This window comes from Coloeus monedula, assembly GCF_965178545.1.
Source record: "Coloeus monedula genome assembly, chromosome: 11".
NCBI classification, from domain to species: Eukaryota; Metazoa; Chordata; class Aves; order Passeriformes; family Corvidae; genus Coloeus; species Coloeus monedula.
This window is the reverse complement of record NC_138791.1, coordinates 11,987,400-12,001,536: the sequence shown is the minus strand read 5'-3', so window position 1 is coordinate 12,001,536 and position 14,137 is coordinate 11,987,400. Positions and strand designations below refer to the sequence as shown.

Here is a 14,137-nt window from a genome sequence, read left to right as displayed (position 1 = left end):
GAAACATAGTGTGTTTTAACATAAGGCAAAACTGCAATAGGTTGTGCTGTCATCTGACTTGATCTGAATAAAAGAGCACAAGGAATTTCAATCAAGTGTCATTTCAAGCTGATTCAGAGCTTAATCTCACACATCCACATTTAACTCAAGGCATAAGCACACCTGTATGTGCCATGCAAGGCACACTCGTTCCAGGGTATTCTGGACAGCTTTTGATGCAACGTTTCCATGTCAAGGGAGGTGGTCCTTCCCTTCCCTTCCCTACTCAGCCCCGGTAAGGCCAGACCTGGAGGAGTTCTGTGTCCAGTTCCAGGCTCCCCAGTACAGAAGACTCACAGACATACGGGACGGAGTCCAGCAAAGGGCCATAAAGATGATGAGGGGGACTTGGAGCATCTCTTGTGTGAGAACAGGCTGAAAGAGCTGGGACTGTCAGCCTAGAGAAGATAAGGCTCAGAGGAGTTCTTATCAATACCTGAAGGGCACTGAAGGACAATGGAGCCAGTTTCTCCTCAGTGGCACCCAGTGCTAGGACAAGAGCCAATGGTACAAAGTTAAATACAGAAAAGGTCCACCTGAACATGATGAAACACATTTTTGCTCTGAGGGTGACCATGCACTGGCATAAATTGCCCAGAGAGGTTCTGGAGTCTCCATGCTCTGAGATACTTAAAAGCCATCTGGACGTGGTCCTAGGCAACCACTCTAGGCAGCCCAGCTTCACAACAGGGGTCAGGCAAGATGAGGCCCCTTCCAAATTCAACCATTCTGTAATTCCACAAAGATACTCAACAGCTCATTAAAATTCATGCTTTGCTTCCAGTTTAAGTTCTGATGGCCAGAAGGCAAATAGAAATAAAATTCACCTGCAGGTAGATGCATCTAGTTTCAGACATCCTTCTTCCAGGTAGGTAACTACAAACACTGACACAGCCATTGCACAGATTTTGGGCTGCTGGGGTTTAATTTGTTTGGCTGGGTTTTTTTAAGGGGAATAAGGTAGGAAGAGCGAGGCTGAGAAATAGCCTGGACTTCTACAGGTTGTTACTATGGGCATGTTCCTCATAACTGCAAACTGAGCACTTTCTTGGGCATTTTTAAAAATGTTCAATGTTGACACTACTGCAGTATACCAAACTAATTCTTATTCTAGTAATGCCACATAAAAGTAGCATCCACATCCTGGACAAACCTCAGCAAGAGTATCAACCAGCTTAGCCAGTGTCACAAAAGGCATCTATTATCAGCTGATCAGCTACGACATCAGCTTTCTATGGTTTAGCACTCTATCCTGCACACATAATCACCTCTGAAGACTCATTCTTGCTTGAACAGTTTGTAAATGCCCTTTCTCAAACCAGTCTTTCTCAAAAGATCAACAATTTAAGATGTCTCAATTCTTCTGGAAGTCTGACTTTTACAGTTTTGGGTTTTTTTTAATTAAGTGCTTACAGTCTTTTTTTATAAAAAAGACTGACAACATGTTGTTGATCTGTGAAATTTTAAAAAATTTATTCAAATAGCTAGTGTTCCCATATGTGATACGTTAAAAAAAATTGCAGAAAAAAATTGTATAATGTATCACACCACATTTTTAATAACCCAAACCAGAAAGTGTTGGTCAGTTGCTTATAAGAAGTTCTACATATACTTGGAACTCAAGTGATTTGCTTTCCAGTTTAAAAAAAAAAAGGCAAAACAAAAACCAACACACCAAAACCCCCACAACAATCCACAATTTGTGTCCTTGCTATATACAGATTTATCTACAGAAGTGACAGAAGAGGTACACTGGATTTACAGGATTTTATACTGTAGTGGGAGCTTCAGAGTCACAGCACTGGACAGCAGGTTTTCTGCCTTGTTTTCCCTCATCTCTAAGGTGCAGGATCCTCTGTGTAAGCACAACTGACTCTACAATTCATGATCATTTTCTTGTCGGGTGCTTTTGTAGTGACAACAAAATGTGAATTGCACCCAGTCCTTCCATGCCTCTCCAGCAGCCAGCACAGCCCAAGCTCTGCAGGAGGGTGACAGGCAGAGGACTGAGGGGTGACACATACTGATCAGGGAGAATGTACACAAGAGTATGAGCAATTCCACAGAAGCAACATTAACATCTCCAGCAATTTTATGATATTATGAGCATACAACATGAAGTACTACTTCATTGCCAGTACAATATATTCATCAGTAATTCACAAGTGAACCTTGTTTCATTGGTTACAGCTCCTTTTAGTAAATAAAGTATAAACAAATTTGACTGGATTATAAATACAAATGTTTTAAAATTTAAAACTGTTTAAACTTCTAATCTTGTCAATCTTTAGGCTGCGGTACACAACCAAATTCATGAACAAAAACAACTTCTGTACCACATCTCAAAAAAAAGTTTTGTAGCTTTTCTTCCTTCAGATTTACACTTCTAACAACATTCAACAGTTACTTAAAACATATAGCTGTAAAAAGAATCATCTCCATGTGAAAACATATTTTGACAAGACAGCCCCCCACACACACACTTCCAGTAATTGCATCCTGTGCACTTTCACAGGAAGAGGATTTTTGGGAAAGAGGAAGGGTGAAGACAGACATATGTTCTCTATCCTAAGAAGGGTTAATAGTAAAAAATATCAGTGTGTTCTACCCAGACCAGGAAAATCCACTTTTACAGAGTCATTTAGGTTGGAAAAGACCTTTAAGATCATTGACTGAGTCCAACCAACAAACCCAACACTGCTACAACCCACCACTGAGCCAGGCCCCTAAGCACCCTGCCAAACCTGCTCATGGATGCCCGAAGTCTCGGCAAGAGGCTTGGACAAATAACATTCATGCTGACAACATCTGGATGTAACAATAAAAACTTCCTCGAGCAAAGTGAGCTGCAGCAGGTGGCAAGTGCTGCATGGTTCAGCTTCTAGATGAACTGATTTTTAGTAGCAGAATTTCTAGGATACAACTCCCCCGAGTCACACAGTGCTTCACAACAAATGTACACACTGCAGATCTTCCAGCTATGAAAAGCTAAGTGTCTGCATGTAAAAGCTAAGAAAAGCTAAAACCACTAGCAAAAACAGTACACATCATCCAAAGTTACATTATTTCACAGTGCTATGAAAAAATTGGTAAAGAAGTTAATTATTAAATGTTTCCAGCAGTAAGAAATTAAAGTTACTTCACAGGGATATAAGAGATGCTAGTAAAAAATACAAGTTGTGTTTATGGCTTTTTATCATAATTACACCATCTCAAGATTAGAATTAAAAACATTGTATCCAGTGATACTTAATTTCTATACACTACAGAAGTTGGTCTCCAAACATCACCACTGAATAGCATTAATTTTTAGCATTTTGTAACAAAAATATGCATGGAATCTTTCCCCCACCCTTCCCTCAAGGTGTGAAAGACAGAAGACTAAATGTTAATCTATTAGAATAAGACATCTTTCATAATTTAATAATCTGAGATACCTTTGAGTCTTACAAATACTTAAAAATTTTAATTAGAAACATGGATAACATAAAATGTTTAAAAACTGTTTCTGAACAATTACTGTCAAAAAATACAAAAATATTTTTAAAAAAAGAGGTAATTCAATCTTCGAATTTTCATTCCAGGGGGCTGTACCGGAGACATCCTTCAGAGAAGGGTACCCCCCATACCCATGACAACCAGAGACTGACCAGCTCCTTGCACTACAGATGTCCTTGAGGAAGCAATTCTTCCTGAACAATCATAATTAGCACAAGTGTTGCCACAGAAGTAAGTGTTTACTGGAGCCTCACCAGGAAAAATAATACAAAAATATTTGTGGGGTTTTTTTTTTTAATTTCTTCTATGGAATACAGTTTTCTCAATAGGAAGCAGAAAACAATATGCTGTCCCAAGGGAGGAAGAACCAAAATGGAAATGAAGAGCCATTGTGACATCCTGCTTTATAGCAGTTTGTCAATATGCAATCACCAAGAATGAGGAAATTGGCACTACAGTTGATTTAAAAATACAGAGGAAAACTACAGAGCAGTTTCTCAACCCTCATCCAAAAGCTACATTTCATTCCCCACATAAACTCCACACGTTTTTACAATATTCTGCAACAAAACCGCTCAGATCCAGAAGGACAGAACAGTGACTGGTGGGAGAACATGCACTTTCCCTCCAACGTGCAATCCTAACCCTTCTTCACACAACAGTTTAGAGTGAGATTTTGTGACTATTTGCTCAGTGTTGCTGGTCAGGCCCCTGATCAGACCACCTTGGTCTGGACTTCACTAATACCCAAAAAGGAATGCAGGGTTCTAGACTTCTGTAAGATGACCTCACACCAAAACCTGACATCATGCCAGCCCCTGCAGGCTAGAGACCATTTCTGAACAGAAGCAAAGCTGTTCTGCAAGCCACCAGGAAATAAAATGAAAGAACAGAGAGTGCCTTAACATTTCTTACAAAATAAACCCCAATATTGTTGTTGGTTTTAAATGACAATAAAAGCAATGCTACAGAAGGGATACCTGCAAGTCCCTACCTCATGCCTCGAAGAGAGGCTGCTCCTAAAGATGTTTTCTCCCCTAAAGAGAATTTCCATGTCTATGCACAGAGAACTGCCACTCTCAATCACTTGGCATTTCTACACAGAAAAGAAATGCCCCTGTATGGAAAGGACTAGAAGCAAAACTGCTACTAATACAATGCCGGCCTTTATTATATACAATTTATTGTGTATTTATGAAACAGAGGCCAAATCCTAGCAGTACGAACACTGTAAGACAGGGTGCTTTACTCTAGATCTCCTCTCTTCTAAGTATCCTTCCCACTACAGCAGAAAACACTGCAATCATCTCCACAGTTCTCACAGGCAAAACACCAATGACCACAAAACAGCTGCTTGTTCGGCACAATGGATTTCTGGAGTTTCCATCCAATGGCCCCGCTTTCAGATCTATATTTTTAAAAGAAAAATACGCTTTTTCATTAAAGGCCCTCATAAGCACACAACCTTTATTAGTATTACTATCTTGGTGCAAGTCCTTTATACATGAGCATTTTGTCCACACTCAGGTCTCCCAAATTCGCCCAGAGTTGCTTTTCTAACCAATGTTTTTATGATTTACTATTCCCCCTCTTTGTTTCATATTACAGTGGCGTATAAAGACATTAAAACTGCAGATTGGAGAAGAGTACACACCATTTGCTGTGGAACTGACAGTACCTCAGGAAAAAAAATTAAATCTACATGAATCAAAGAATCTCGATGTATCAAAAACCACCAAACAATTACTACATACCAAAAAAGTACTGATGCAAAGACAGGCATGGAACACAAAGAAGCATAACTAAAGGAATCTAAAGGACCATTACAGAGGAAGGAATAACAACCCTCTAAAAGAGGAACCAGTACGTTTGTGAGTTATATTTATTACTGTCTCCCTCTTCTTTCACAAGAAAATATGAATGATCATTCATGAAGCTGAAAATGTTACTGAAGCCAGTGGGAAACATTCATAGCTCATCTTGGCTACATTTCCAGTCTTCATTTGAATAATGAGCAACTGCTCTGTCAGACATTAACGCTTTTTAATGACTGACTGGTGAATAGCTTGAAGTGCTGTCTCCTCCTCTTCCCCGAGATCTCCATTGTTCTATTTATAGGTAAGAGGGTACAAGAAAACTTCAGTATGAGCACAAGGGGAACACTGACAGAATTGCCCCAGCATTCTAACATTAGTTTATTAAATGAACAAAAAATAGCAAAGTTAAATAGAAGCTAACGTTCAGTGCAATGTCTAGTACTGATATACGGTATTTTCCTTTAGCTTAATTTTAGAACCAGCTAGAAGAATATAATTTCAGAAGTTTCATACAACTTTTCTTACCATTAACTTCTTCAACACAGAAACACATGCTTTTAAGAATTCAGCATATCTGTACAGTTATAGCAACTATCTAAAGCTCTTTCAGAAAATAACAAGCCTAATAGTTATGTGAAAAGTTACTGGTATGCAACAGACTACAAACATTAATTTAAATGAGATTTTAAACAAACAAACAAACAAAAATACTGCATGCTTCCTCACATTTTAGGACATACTGATCACTTAAAGCAGAACAATTATGTCAAGCCATTAACTGCAAACTGAAACAAGAGGGTATCTTTCTCAAGAGCTTGTAAGGAATATCTAATAGATGCTACAGGAATATTAACAGTGCTGAGGGCAAGACGTTACAAATAACTCTAAGGATACTATGTCAAAATTTCAAGAAACTTAGTTTTTATAATTAACATAGATGTTCATCCTTCCTGATGTAAACCAACATACACTTAGCAATATCCAGGGATATCTGAATTTAGGTCAACCCACCTACAATTCTCTGTTTCTCAGCCAGTCAGCACCTTTTATCCCTTTATTTCATACTTTCAGTTCTTTTACTATCTCAGGTAAGGATGTATTACACACACATTCTGATTACCTTTCCTTTGTACAGAGGATTACTGATGAAACATTCCTTCAAGCCCCATTGAGCTACAATTGGTGGCTTCCTTAGAACTACATTATTTAATTCAAAAAATTCCTAGTTTAACCTTGTAATACAGTAATTGCAACCTTAAGAACAAATGCTGAAAAGCTGTTTTATTGCAATAAACAAAAACAGAAGCAAAAAGGCCTCCAGGAAAAAAAAGGATTTCCATGTTCTGTCCAAGCAACTAAGCCACTAAAGAAAAGTAAAATCAGTCTTCCTTAATACTTAGTTTATCTTCAAAATTCCCCCGTGAGAACAAGATAAATATAGGGAGTGAAGTTCCATTAGTACTAAAAGGGGCTACTCTACTTAATCCTTCAGATTTAAGTCATGGAGAACTGCCTCTGTACAAGCAAAGACGTGTGCAAGTATAGCAGCTGCACAACAGCAGCCCTTCACTTTGTACTTTTTATGTTAGACTCATTCAAGATACTATGCTGCCAGAATTAATAAAATTAGAAAATTAAATGCAGAAATATATTCCTCTTAAAACATAGATGCATCACTAATACTTTGCTTTATAATTGATGTCATGTCATTGATGGAGATCAAAGAAAAAATAAAATTCTAAAGCTTCTTCCATACCTTCAGGTCACTAGGCTTGCTCGAACATACCTTTTAAAACTTAAAGCAAGAATGTGCATTTCTTTTCTTTGTATACCAAATTCAAAGGTTTAATACAGTTAGATCATAGAAGTGTTTAAGGTGGAAAAGACCTTTAAGATCATTGAGTCCAACCACTAACCCAGCGCTGATCTATAGCTTTTTCCTCCACCTCCCTAAAAATCTAAAGACTACTTAAGTAGAGCACAAAACATCTTTGTTATAACAACTATTAAAAAAAAAAAAAAGGTATGCAGAACTAGTAATTATCAGATTATGAGAGTGCTCACTCTGCTACCTAGATTTTAAACACAGTAGCTACTCTTTGGACTGAATTTGTATTGCACATTTTAGAAGAGAGCTACTGTGCTTTATTCCCAGTTAATTAACAGTTAAGGATGAAGTAGGTAGGCGAAAGCACTAGTAAAAAGTTCAAAGTACTTTCATTTTAAAGCTGATGGTATCTCATAGCAACATGTGCAGTATCCCATGAACCTGAATTACATCTGAAAACTTCAACAGTATTTTTCAACAGAACCACTATTCTTCTTATGCTATACTGCAGAAGTCTTAACATCATTCAACTTCTATAATTCAGTAAGTTTCATTGAAATATTTCAGGGAAACAGCAAGGAGTTATGCCTGACCTGTGAATTGACGTAGGCAGAGCATAAATGCTTTGTGATTGATATAATACAGTGATTTCTGAGGAATTCCAAAGGATATCAGTTCAGAATAAGAAAGCATAAGCAAATGATGTTTAAGAATAAGAAGACAAGCAATCTAAAACAGGTTTAATATCAAGTGTTTCCATTAACAATTAAAAAGTTAAATATTTCAAAGATGCACTGAACTCATTCTGTATCACATTCAAGATCTAACAATGTAAAAGAGCATTTCTCTACTCCCTTCTGCTCAGACATTCTACTGATGTTTTAAAGATGACATTTAGCAAATCCTCGAATTTTAATTGAGAAGCTCAGTGCAGAGCTAAAGAATCTTTTCACCTGTCCATGATTCATATGCACCATTTCCCTTCACAACAAGAGAGCATACTGAAGAGGATTATTTCAAAAGCAAAATACTAAGAAGGGTTCTCTTTTGCTCAGGGAGCAGCTGAAAAGCACATAATCTTTCCTTCAATATCAAGGCGAAATCCTGAGAAGGAAAAATTTTATTTGCAATAAAATACTTGCAATTACTTGAAACATCTGAGTTGCTCAAGTTAGCATAATTCCAAAAATATTTCAGTTCCATTGTTAGTTGTATTTAATACCTCCAGGAACACATACAGGTGTGGTTTTATTGCTACAAAAGATAAGACAAAGCAGCAAGTTAATGGTGCAGCACTTTGCACCTTTGTGCAGCTGTCTCAAGGGACAGGGAAGCAGAGCCTCTGCCTTCCTTCAGGTGTGCTCCTCAACAGATTTCCCAAAGCTGTGACTCAAACAGTGAACAGACCATATCTGTGGCTTTAATTTCACAGTCTTAGCACATCCATTCAGAGCCTGCTTGTTAAAAGTACAAGTGTCATGGTCAAGGACACACTTTAAGAATACTCATCAGTCCTTGGTTACATTCTCAGCCTGATTTTTGAAGGTCTTGCTTTGCACCTTTCCAACCCTCCCAAGTTCTCAATTTTGCAGTTATACCGATCAAATAAAGGCTCTGAGGAAAGCTTTGGATCTTAAATTCTCTGCCACAGCCCAGTGGATAAATGTTTCTGGAGGTTCCTCCACAACTATCATCAATTTTATTTCCACACATGCCTTACAATGCACTCTGCTGAACAGCCACATCCTGATGTCCTTAAAATGAAGGATGAAACTCCAGGGTGGTCAGACAGGAGACGAACCTGGAAATCATTTCCTAAGCATCACAAGAGAATAGAAGTCTTTTTTTTTGAAACTAGCTAGCCTAGCTAGTTTCAGTGACTTTTACCACATGGATGGAATGCCACTATGGCATCACTATGACTACTCAAAGACATTTGCCGCATGGATTACACCACAGGCCAAGATCTCCTTCTGACTTATTCTGGCTTCTATTAACATATGCACTCAGAGCATACAAAAAACTCCACATAACTTATCTAAAACGTTCTCTCAGTCCGAGTGTGCAGGTGCAGCCTAGCGACATACACAGATTTAATACTGGGCCAGAAGCAGACACATGAAGACAAGCACATTATTTGTGAAGATCTTTCCTACTCAAACATATACAATAAGGGTAATTATTTAAACTAGCTTTAAGTTTCCTCAACGTAATGATTTACAAAATCAACTGCTCCATTTCATCTTTTTATTTATGAACAGACATGGAAACATGTTTAAAACATCCATTTGACCTGTCACAGCAACTCAAAGGTAACAAAGCATAACCTAGGAAAGAACAGTGAAATTCACTGAAGTCTTTCCTAAATTGTCTAAGATGAAAAACTGCAGTCTTAACAAACGGGACTCTGGTCCGTCCAATGAGATTATCTGAGTCTCTTGTTGTGTGTGTTTTCCCTATCTCCACATGTTCTTTAAATACTAAGCAGATATAAGCACCCAGGATCTTGTCTTCCACAAGGCACAGGTAACTGTCCTATCCATGACAGTCATCAGATATCAGAACCTCTGACTTAACATTTTTTCATTGATAGAGATAATAGTTACAACAGAAACCTAATTAACACAAAGCCATGGTTGACTGTCACCCACACTGCTAAACAATGTAAGAAACAATTATTTCTCTGACCCTACCGAGGGATCCTCACCTGCTGTTACAGAGAACATGGCATTGCTTCTGAGAAACCACAAGGAGGGAACAGCACAGGTTTTCAGAGAGGAAGCAAAACAGCATTACTGACAGTGGCACTTGCCCAAAGGGCTCTACTACAACAAGTGACAATGCCCAACCTTGTTAATTTAATTTTCTCTCTAAGATAGAAAGATGATAAGCAGAAACATGAAGCAAAGGAACCACCCTTCTGCTTTGGACAGCCTCACCATGTAAAGCTGCATTTGAAAAGCTGTATGCCACCATCTAATTTTTACATTTTTATCTGGAAACATTTAAACTTCCAGCTGAAGTTGCAACATTCAAAAAGAAAATTTTACACTTACTTCTGTGAAAATGGTAGTTCAAACCACAAATCTAGGTAAACTGATCACAAAATAGCAAAATTGCACTCAAAGACATTAGATGTTTTGGTGGAGTGGGTTTTTTGTTTGGTTTTGTCAGTTGGGGTTTTTTTTGTGGTTTGGGTTTCTTTTTTTTTTAAGGAAAATATTAACTACAAAGACATTGAACTTTTTTTTTTAATTACATCCAACTATCTACTGCAATTTTTCCAACCTGGAGTTTAATTTTAAAACACATTCTGCAAGAAACTCTATCTTCCTTCATATTTAGAGATGTTTGAAAATACCACTGACTTGGCTGCAGGGCAAAAAATCACTTGTAATTTCCATAAATCTCTGCTCCTACTTGAGCATTCCCTTAACTTCAGTTCAGTCACCACCAGTGTCCACGTCTTTACCCTTCGCCTCTCATCTTTTCTTCTTGATGCCCTAAACAGAGCTTCTGCCTCATGAGAAAAAACATCCAAATCCAGACACTGATTGCAAACTGGTTTTTAATTCATTCTGACTGTACATTTCACTCTTGTCTTCTCATACATTCCATGTCCTGTTTAGGTTGTCTACTTTGAAGAGCTTAAGATGTGTTTTACTTTGTGAAGTTCCCAGACTAGAAGCGCTGCAAAAATAGCTGGTGTCTCAATGCTTCCTTAATAAAAACAATTATTTGTTCCATAGCTTAACTTCTCGTTTCTCTAAAACTGTTAACCAGGGAGCAGATGTTAAGAGCACACTTCATCCACAAGGTGACATCCAGTAATTGGTCTAAAAGAGGATCCTCTATCAATAAAAGTCAGAAACCTTTACGTTATAGGTCAAGGGCACAAGACCTTCAAACGAGGGCACTGAAAGTTCAGGGAAAGCATGCCTTTTCTCACCTTTCCCCCCTCTTTAAGCTACTTTCTAATAATGAGAAAGTACCCAGTGATTTCAGGTCCAAAATTCTGGGTGTGCCAAGTACCACCATGCACAAGCATTTTAAATAACTTCTCACACTGAGGCTCAATTACAGCCCAAATTACAAACACTCTGCATAGTGCAACACACACAGTACAATTCTGACAGAATAAAAATTTCAGTATTGCAAGTGGCATTTCATTGTCCAGCTCAGGTTAAGTATCTTTTCCATCTTCGAGACTGGCAGTATAAACAGCAATATACAGATGGCTTTGAATTTTAATATGTTGCTAAATAGCGAAAGTTATTTCAGTGCTTTATAACAGCCACTTTAAATACACAACAGCGGCAATAAACCACCCCAGTTTCAGTGAAAAAAACCCAACACCACTCGTCCACAATGATTTAAAGACAGAAATGTAAAGATAAGTACAGAAGAGGTTGCACAATAACACATGATCTTCCCTATCACATGCTTGGCAGCGCGCTAGCTGCCCGGCGATACCCGGTCAGACCCCGGGGCACTTCGGCCGCCCAGGGCAGCGCCGGACACCCCCGGGACGGGGCTCTGGCCGGAGTGTCGGGGCTATCCGGGGCTCCCGGAGCACCGCCGGCGGCCCGCGGGGAGCCCGGGGGGCGGGAGCGGCGGCACAGCGGGGCTGCGGGAGCCGGCGGAGCCTCTCCCCCATTCAATCCCTCCTTGCTGCCCGCTCTGCCCAGCGGCGGCGGCCGCGGCAGCGGTACCGGCCACGGCGGGGAGGCGGCCGACGGCCCTTGGCTGCATCCCGCCGACAGGACCCCGCGCTCCCGGCGCCTCCTCAGCGGCAGCGCCGGCACTTACGCTCGAAGTCGGAGTCGGACTCGTCGTCGCCGCGGTCGGGTTCCTCGTCGCCGTTGGACTCGGTCTGCATGGGCTCCCCGTCGAAGCTGACCACCCTGCGGCCACCGCCCGCCTCCTGGTCGCGGGCATCCCGCAGGCGGGCGAAGTACTCGGCGGCGAAGCCCAGCAGGTCGGACGGCCGGTGCCGCAGCACCTCCACCGTGTAGCCCTGCAGCAGCTCGGTGAGGCCCGGCGGGATCTCGATGCTCATGGTGCCGGACACCCGGGAGGCCGCCTCGCCTCCCTCCCTCCCTCCGTCCCTCCCCGCGTCCGCGGCCGGCGGTGGCGGTTGCGGTGCGGGCTCGGGGCCTCCCAGGCGGACGCGAACCGACTCCCGCCGCTCCGGTCACACGAGCCGCGGGGCGCGGAGGGGAGGGACGGGACGGGGCGGGAGCGGCCCCGCGGCGCAGGCGCGGAGCGGGCGCGGGAGCGGGCGCGGGGCTGCGGCCGCGCGTGCGCGGGGGGGGGGGGCGCGTGCGTCACCGCGGGGCGCGGCGGGGCCGGGGCGGGAGCGGGGAACGAGAACCGGGCACGGGAGGCGGCGGAGGCTCAGGAGGAGACGGGGTGGTTGACTGGGTGTGTGCGTAGATGGTTCAGCTCTTTGGAGAACTGATGGGCGCCCGCCGTTCTGCGCCCGCCGGAGTCGTTAAAGCCCGGTCACGGCGCGTTGGGACGGGTTTGAGCGGGGTTGGAAAACCTCTTGACCAGAGCTGGCGGCGGGATGTGTGGAGCGGTGGAGATCAGGCAGGCCCCTGGCCGTTGCTGCTGCGTTTTTATTTTTCTCTGATTTCACCTCAGTGACCCCGTACACTCATTTCTTGTCAGAATCACAGAACAGTTAGGTGGGAAGAGGCCTCTGAGATGATTGAGTCCAGTCGTTGACCAAACACCATCATGTGTAGAGCATGACACTGAGTGCCACATTCAGTCTTTTCCTGAAACATGTCCGGGGACGGTGACTCCTCCACCTCCTTGGACAGCCTGTTCTGTTCCAATATCTGATCACCTTTTCTGTGAAAGAATTCCACATAATGTCCAACCTAAACCTCCCCTGGCACAACTTGAGGTCACGTCCTCTTGTCCTCTCGTCAGTTGCATGGGAGAAGAGACCAATCTCCACCTGGCTACACTCTCAGGCACGTGTAGAGAGCAGTAAAATCCCTTCCGAGCTTCCATTTCTCCAGGCTAAACACCACCAGCTCCCTCAACTGCTCCTCATCAGACTTGTGTTCCAGACCCTTCCTCAGCTGTGTTCCCTTCTCTGGACTCACTCCAGCACCTCAATGTCCTTCCTGAATTGAGGAGCCCAGAACCAAACACAGCACTCAAGGTGTGGCCTCACCCATGCCAAGGACAGAGGTTCTCTTTCCTCACAGAGCATGTGAGGGTGTTTCAAAGCTCCCACAGGAGCAGGAGAGCAAGGGGTTTTGACCTGGGTCAGATCCAATCAAACTTCCATCCAATTTTGCTTGAAGTTGGATTTAGGACCTATGACCCCCTGGTTCTTGTCAGAATGACATCATTAAAGAACAGTCTTAAGTCAGTGCAAGAGAAGCAACGTGCAGGTCTTCACACCTTTTGGTAAATGCTGAATAGAGCCATGACATAGTCTGAAAGGGTGGCAGTAGTGCTGATCTGATAATAATAAAGCATTAAAGATAAAGAATTTCAGGAAAATGAAACACAGAATCATAGAATGGTTTGGGTTGGAAGGAACCCTAAAAGTCACCTAGTTCCAAACCCTCTGCCATGGTCAGGAACACCTTCCTCTATACCAGGTTGCTCCAAGCCCCATCCAATCTGGTCTTGAACACTTCCAGGCATGGGGCATCCACATCTCTGCACAACCTGTGCCAGTGCCTTGTCGCCCTCATAATTGCTAATATGTGTGAGCTCTGGAGATACCCGTTCATATGCTGTTAAAATGTGCTTTATTCAGATTTTTGCTTGTGTTTGTTGTACAAAACCTGTTATCTGTGTGTACAAGGGAGGTTTGGCAGATGCCCAGGGGCTGCATGGAGTGGAGCCATCAGCCCTTAAGGTTTGATGTTGCTGGGAAGCTTGTCTTGGGAGAAAATAGGCCTGTGCAAACATGACTCAAAGGGAA

General features: G+C 42.0%; 1 protein-coding gene across 1 annotated transcript in view; it reads right to left on the bottom strand.

The window, feature by feature from the left end:
- Positions 1-12,414, bottom strand: part of PRKAR2A (protein kinase cAMP-dependent type II regulatory subunit alpha) — a 60,352-nt gene extending 47,938 nt beyond the window's left edge. Inside the window, exon 1 of the mRNA XM_082288892.1 lies at positions 11,992-12,414. Within this exon, the coding sequence (XP_082145018.1) occupies positions 11,992-12,241 (250 nt within the window). The 5' untranslated portion in view covers positions 12,242-12,414. The remainder of the gene's footprint in view (positions 1-11,991) is intronic.
- Positions 12,415-14,137: the final 1,723 nt, after the last annotated feature.